This window comes from Salvelinus namaycush, unplaced genomic scaffold (genome assembly GCF_016432855.1).
Source record: "Salvelinus namaycush isolate Seneca unplaced genomic scaffold, SaNama_1.0 Scaffold316, whole genome shotgun sequence".
Taxonomy (NCBI): Eukaryota; Metazoa; Chordata; class Actinopteri; order Salmoniformes; family Salmonidae; genus Salvelinus; species Salvelinus namaycush.
In genome coordinates this window covers 91227-98760 of record NW_024060075.1, presented here as the reverse complement: position 1 = coordinate 98760, position 7534 = coordinate 91227, and the positions used below count along the sequence as shown (strand labels likewise).

At 47.8% G+C, this 7534-nt stretch overlaps 1 protein-coding gene across 1 annotated transcript; it reads left to right on the top strand.

The window, feature by feature from the left end:
- Positions 1–768: 768 nt before the first annotated feature.
- Positions 769–3826, top strand: LOC120039986 (P2Y purinoceptor 1-like). The gene is made up of 2 exons (XM_038985302.1): positions 769–1037; positions 1375–3826. Exon 2 carries the CDS (start codon positions 1402–1404, stop codon positions 2470–2472), a length of 1071 nt encoding a protein of 356 aa, XP_038841230.1. The 5' UTR covers positions 769–1037; positions 1375–1401; the 3' UTR covers positions 2473–3826.
- The last annotated feature ends 3708 nt before the right edge of the window (positions 3827–7534 follow it).

Here is a 7534-nt window from a genome sequence, read left to right as displayed (position 1 = left end):
CATTTCACTGTAAGGTCTACTACACCTGATGTATTCAGCATTTCACTGTAAGGTCTACTACACCTGATGTATTCAGCATTTCACTGTAAGGTCTACTACACCTGTTGTATTCAGCATTTCACTGTAAGGTCTACTACACCTGATGTATTCAGCATTTCACTGTAAGGTCTACTACACCTGATGTATTCAGCATTTCACTGTAAGGTCTACTACACCTGTTATATTCAGCATTTCACTGTAAGGTCTACTACACCTGTTATATTCAGCATTTCACTGTAAGGTCTACTACACCTGTTGTATTCAGCATTTCACTGTAAGGTCTACTACACCTGTTATATTCAGATCATGCGACAAAAAACATGTGATTTGATCTGATCTACTGTGGGACACAGGCAATCGATTTGATTTAAGAACGATATAACCGTCTAGTCCTACACAAACTTTAAAGGAATAAAAAGCAATAGAATCCTTTTGACATACACCTCTTGCACAATATGAATGATCTCCTTCCAACATGCCAGCACGGCCCAACATACACACTCTCTACTCTTCCTGCTGTGTGCGTTCCGTAAACGACTCGTGTATGCTATTCAGTAGCTGCCAAGAATCGAGATACCCACATTAGTCTGCCAGTCACCTCGACGGACTGTACTTTGTAGTTTGTAAACGGGCTTGTCAGAAGAGGAGTAGGTAGGCAGAAAGAAAGAAAGAGCGCGTTTGTAGAGCTTCGCAGTTCTGTTGGTGGCACCCCTCCCCTCGGCGCGCAGTGAGCGTTTCACCCTATCCGGTGACGGTGCTCGTTTGTAATTCCTGCGCTCTTTTACTAGAGTGCTCGCAGTCGCAGTTGTCTTCCCTGGTGCTCTGTCGCCGTTCGCTGTCGTCGTGCGCAACGAACGGTGGTTGACTTTTATCGTGACAGCGAACGAACCAGACGGAATATAGTTTAGCCGAGCCGGAGAGCTCATCTGACGCGACAGTCCCAACCGCTCTGAATTCGGGTGTGTATAGGCTCTAGGAATGCGGGATAGAAGTCAACGGTGAGTAGGCTAGTGTATGATCAACTTTTATGGTTTTCCCTTTGTGACTGGGATGGTTATGCAATGTGTAGCCTAGGCTATTTATGTGTGTATTTTGGCTTCCAGAGGTTGGCTAATGACGGAGAGATTGGCTATTCCCTCTCCGTTGTGTTTTTAATGCTAGACCAGAAACCATTTACATTACAGTACATGTCATTATTTATAAACTACTGGGATTAAAGCTTTATTATAATGGGCTGCTTAAAACACTCATTATGTAGATACACATCTCCATGAACTTTTTTCTTTCTTTCTATTTATTTTACTTTTAATTGTTCTTTGCATTCCCTCTATACAGTAAAAACACCTGCGTTTCCCTGACAACATGCCAACAACAGATCTGAATCTGACATCCCTCCTGAATGTGTCTGATCTCCACTTGGCAACACAGGGGGGATGTTCCCTGACCGGGACAGGCTTCCAGTTCTACTACCTACCAACGGTGTACATCCTGGTGTTCATCACCGGCCTAGTGGGGAACAGTCTGTCCATCTGGATGTTTGTCTGCCACATGAGACCCTGGAGCAGCATCTCTGTGTACATGTTCAACCTGGCTCTGGCCGACTTCTGCTACGTCCTCTCCTTGCCCTTCCTCATCTTCTACTACTTTAATAAGACAGACTGGATATTCGGGGACGTTCTCTGCCGACTGCAGAGGTTTATATTCCATGTCAATCTGTACGGCAGCATCCTGTTTCTGACCTGTATCAGTGTCCACAGGTACACAGGAGTCGTCCACCCGCTCAAGTCTCTGGGAAGACTCAAGAAGAAGAACGCCGTGCTGACCAGCGCCCTGGTCTGGGTCGTGGTCATAGCGGGGATCTCTCCCATCCTCTACTACTCTCGGACGGGGGAGAAACGGAACGCCACCACGTGTTACGACACGACCACGGAGGATGAGCTGCCTGGTTACTTTATCTATAGCATGTGTTTGACCGTGTTCGGCTTCTGCATCCCCTTCATCATAATCCTGGGTTGCTATGGGATGATCGTCAAGGCGCTGATCTGTAATGACATGAACAACGCGCCGTTACGGCGTAAGTCCATCCACCTGGTGATTATCGTGCTGGCCGTGTTCGCTGTGTCCTACCTGCCCTTTCACGTGATGAAGAACCTGAACATGCGAGCCAGGCTGTACTTCCAGGTCCCGGACATGTGTGACTTTAATAACCGGGTGTACGCCACCTACCAGGTGACGCGGGGGCTGGCCAGCCTCAACAGCTGTGTGGACCCGGTCCTCTACTTCCTGGCTGGTGACACGTTCAGGAGGAAGTTGTCAAGAGCTACTAAAAAACAATCCAAGAAGGGGGAGGGGCTCTCACTGCAGTCCAAGAGTGAAGACACGGCGCTCAACAGCCTGCCAGAGTATGTCAAGAAGAGGGACGGACAGTTCTGAGAGAGATCTGGTTCCGGGTCTTGGTCTCTGGTCCGGGTGGTCAGTCTGAACCTCTTACAGGGGTTTTGTGTGAAAACGTACTGTGTATTGGTGCTGTGGACCTCGCAGACTGTGTGCACTGCGGATAGAACAGTCTGGGCGGGAATGTGACAAAGCTGTTGATATATAGTTTGTGTCTCTGTAATGCTTGTCACTAGCTAGGTGTTTTCTAAATGTGAACAAAGTGCTCATCCATCCATAACCAAACGGAAGGAGAGATCTCCTGGTTAGGTTGATCTCCTGTAAACAACAGCCTCTTGTTCCTCTATTGAACCAATGCTAATGTGTTTATAATGGAGAGAGAACTCTGCTAGCCACCCAGTGGATGCTTCATAATCACTACCTATTAGCAGGTAGAGATTGGTGGCTGAGGCTAGGTGAGACACCAGGGATGACTGAGATCTATTACCTAGAGCCTGGGCCTTATGACTGCTCTGTGGAGGTTGACATACAGAGATTATAATGCACTATGAATGCTCTGAGTGGCTTTTTCTCAGACTGCTACGAATTAAATCAACCCCCCAACTGAATCAAGTACAGTCAGTGTATCACTATGGCGTGCCCTGTGTGTCTATCGTCTATCTATTCTACATAATATGAAGGGACTATACTAGTCTCATGTGAATATGACACTATACAGTAATATACTGTAAATACAGTAATATACTGTTATATACAGTCATGTACTGAATGTGTGTTGTAGTTGTAGTGTACAGGTTATGTTGTTATTGTTATTGTTTTTGTTATTGCATGAGTCCAGTGTAATTATCGGGACGCAATTTATCAATGAAAAATCACGGCATCCGTTTTCTATGAAGTGTTAAACTGTTAATATGCCTGCAGAGAAGAATGATTTGAATGAGTCGAACGTTACTTGATGTGTAAAGCAGCCATATTGAGTATTTTTGGGGGGGATTGTTTAAACCCAATGAAATGTTTTTTCACCTCTCAGTGTTCTGTACACATAACAATCAAAACTTCAATCTCTTTAGCCACCTTTTAGTAGGTGGGGGAAAAAATCAACTTAAAACCTGGAACTATGTATGTTGTGCTAAGTATCTGATTATCATCTTCCTAGTGGAGCCATTTTCTGACCCTTCCTGAACTGGGCAGCAACTAATAGCATTAAATGCACAAGTTACCCCCGTTCATATTATTGAGAGATATGTAGACCTGATGAGGAACTGGATGATATGATCATATCTGCCTTTTATAGAAATCTGTGGGACTGCACATTCGCTGCTCAGGTCAGGGGTCATGTTGGACACACAGTTGCTCTGAAGTTGTACAGCATTTGGGGGTCAGTTGTGAATGTGTGAATAAATGTTTTATATAAAACATGTTAAAAGTTATTAGATTAATTATATATTTTTCTACTCAAGTCTGTCTGTCTGTCTGTCTGTCTGTCTGTCTGTCTGTCTGTCTGTCTGTCTGTCTGTCTGTCTGTCTGTCTGTCTGTCTGTCTGTCTGTCTGTCTGTCTGTCTGTCTGTCTGTCTGTCTGTCTGTCTGTCTGTCTGTCTGTCTTGCTCTCTCTCTCTGTCTTGCTCTCTCTCTCTCTCTGTCTTGCTCTCTCTCTCTCTCTTTCTCTCTCTCTGTCTCTCTGTCTCTCTCTCTGTCTCTCTCTCTCTCTCTCTCTCTCTCTCTCTCTCTCTCTCTCTCTCTCTCTCTCTCTCTCTGCTGTATATGGTGCCATTCCTCAGATTTAAGCAGCCCTATCCCCTGTTAATCGTACCAAAGGGCTTTCCTGATTATTAGATAAATTGCTTTATTACGCTGGATCCAACTCATCTTGTCTTGGCCTTTTCTCAAACTCGCCGTGACAAAGGTCTGACATAGTGGATCAAAGGTTCAGAGTAAGTTTTATTTTCTGCTTCCACCAATCCAATGGGTTGTGCTGTATTGTACTGCACTGTTTATCCAGTTTATGGCTGTTATGTATGTGGATGGCACTGAAGCGTTATCATGCAGAGATCTATTCAAACCCAAACACTTAGAGTTCCACCTCTTTCCCTGCACGCCTGTTGACTTCCCTTTTAGAACCGCTGTGAGGGAGAGGGGGAACGAGGGACCAATAAAGAGTTCCACCTCTTTCCCTGCACGCCTGTTGACTTTCCTTTTAGAACCGCTGTGAGGGAGAGGGGGAACGAGGGACCAATAAAGAGTTCCACCTCTTTCCCTGCACGCCTGTTGACTTCCCTTTTAGAACCGCTGTGAGGGAGAGGGGGAACGAGGGACCAATAAAGAGTTCCACCTCTTTCCCTGCACGCCTGTTGACTTTCCTTTTAGAACAGCTGTGAGGGAGAGGGGGAACGAGGGACCAATAAAGAGTTCCACCTTTTTCTCTCCTTCTTGGCGTTTCCAAAGACATCCTTTGTGTGGGAGACAAAGGGACTGGAGTTATTGATGCTGGGAGTGTTGATATCTTGTCGCCAGGACCCCAGGTTTCTGTGGTGGGAGTGTTGATATCCTGTCGCCAGGACCCCAGGTTTCTGTGGTGGGAGTGTTGATATCCTGTCGCCAGGACCCCAGGTTTCTGTGGTGGGAGTGTTGATATCCTGTCGCCAGGACCCCAGGTTTCTGTGGTCGGAGTGTTGATATCCTGTCGCCAGGATCCCAGGTTTCTGTGGTGGGAGTGTTGATATCCTGTCGCCAGGACCCCAGGTTTCTGTGGTGGGAGTGTTGATATCCTGTCGCCAGGACCCCAGGTTTCTGTGGTGGGAGTGTTGATATCCTGTCGCCAGGACCCCAGGTTTCTGTGGTGGGAGTGTTGATATCCTGTCACCAGGACCCCAGGTTTCTGTGGTGGGAGTGTTGATATCCTGTCGCCAGGATCCCAGGATTCTGTGGTGGGAGTGTTGATATCCTGTCGCCAGGACCCCAGGTTTCTGTGGTGGGAGTGTTGATATCTTGTCGCCAGGATCCCAGGTTTCTGTGGTGGGAGTGTTGATATCCTGTCGCCAGGATCCCAGGATTCTGTGGTGGGAGTGTTGATATCCTGTCGCCAGGACCCCAGGTTTCTGTGGTGGGAGTGTTGATATCCTGTCGCCAGGACCCCAGGTTTCTGTGGTGGGAGTGTTGATATCCTGTCGCCAGGACCCCAGGTTTCTGTGGTGGGAGTGTTGATATCCTGTCGCCAGGACCCCAGGTTTCTGTGGTGGGAGTGTTGATATCCTGTCACCAGGACCCAGGATTCTGTGGTGGGCGTGTTGATATCCTGTTGCCAGGACCCCAGGTTTCTGTGGTGGAAGTGTTGATATCCTGTCGCCAGGACCCCAGGTTTCTGTGGTGGGAGTGTTGATATCCTGTCGCCAGGACCCCAGGTTTCTGTGGTGGGAGTGTTGATATCCTGTCGCCAGGACCCCAGGTTTCTGTGTGTGGGAGTGTTGATATCCTGTCGCCAGGATCCCAGGTTTCTGTGGTGGCACAGGAAGCCAGCAGATTTCACCGAACTGGTCATATGAATAGAAACAGACTTTGATTTCCTGGCTAGCTGTGTGGTTGGTATTGTTGATTGGAAATCTGTGTGTGGGTGGGGGCAATAGAAATATTATGCAAACAGGTGGTGGTTGTTGTTGTTACTGTGATATTTAGTATTGGTTGTCATAGAGATGAGTGTGTTTGTGTGTTCTTCCAGGTGTGTGTTCTTCCAGGTGTGTGTTCTTCCAGGTGTGTGTACTGGACTGTGTGGTTGGCAGAATGGCTATAGTGCTCAAATAGGAAATCTCTGGGCTGGACAGACAATATACGTCTTGAATGATAACGTGCTGAAGCATGAACACCTAATATCCTGTCATATTGTTTCTCCTCTCCCTCCTCCACTCTTTCCTCTGTCTTCTCTTCTTCCTCCACTCTTTCCTCTGTCTCCTCTCCCTCCTCCACTCTTTCCTCTGTCTCCTCTCCTCTGTCTCCTCTCCCTCCTCCTCTCTTTCCTCTGTCTCCTCTCCCTCCTCTCTTTCCTCTGTCTCCTCTCCCTCCTCTCTTTCCTCTGTCTCCTCTCCCTCCTCCACTCTTTCCTCTGTCTCCTCTCCCTCCTCCACTCTTTCCTCTGTCTCCTCTCCCTCCTCCACTCTTTCCTCTGTCTCCTCCACTCTTTCCTCTGTCTTCTCTTCTTCCTCTCTTTCCTCTGTCTCCTCTCCCTCCCACTCTTTCCTCTGTCTCCTCTCCCTCCTCCTCTCTTTCCTCTGTCTCCTCTCCCTCCTCCACTCTTTCCTCTGTCTCCTCTCCCTCCTCCACTCTTTCCTCTGTCTTCTCTTCTTCCTCCACTCTTTCCTCTTCCTCTGTCTCCTTTCCTCTGTCTCCTCTCCCTCCTTTATTTCTTCCTTTCCTCCTTCTCCTCTCCCTCCTCCTATCTTTCCTCTGTCTCCTCTCCCTCTTCCTATCTTTCTTCCTTTCCTCTGTCTCCTCTCCCTCCTCCTCTCTTCCTCCCTTCCCTCTATCATTCTTCCTTTCCCCACCCTTCTTTTTCTTCCTTCCTTCCCTCCTTAATTTTTTTCTGGCACTGTCAGCTTGCCCTGGGTGACAGTAAGAGAATGGCAAGGCGGGGTGTGGTTGAGGGTGAGGGGAGATAGTAGACAGAAGATGGACAGCAGGGGGCAAGAAGGGAGGTAGAGGGAGGGAGGCTTGGTTAACAAAGTTCTCTCTCTCTAGAGGACAAACGGGCAGTGAACCCCAGTGTGTGTGTGTGTCTCCAGAGGACAAGCAGCGGGACCCCAGAGGGTCATTATTGTCTGGACAGGCCTGGTGAAATATGGTACTTTGTCCCAGCGGATATACGATGTGAGGTGGCACGTCAGCGTTCATTAAGGAGCAGCCTCTATGTCTGCTGGGGACACAGTCTGGCTGTGTTCATATGATAATCACAGAACCTTGAATTTCAAGTAGAAAGAGAATGGCTCGTTCAAACGGTCCCCAAACTGTTTTCAGCTTTGACTCACCGAAAGTACTGTTGAATGTCATCGTGAACCCATCTGACTGGAAACAGAAGCACCTAACAGGACAGGACCTAGCCCAACACACTAGCAA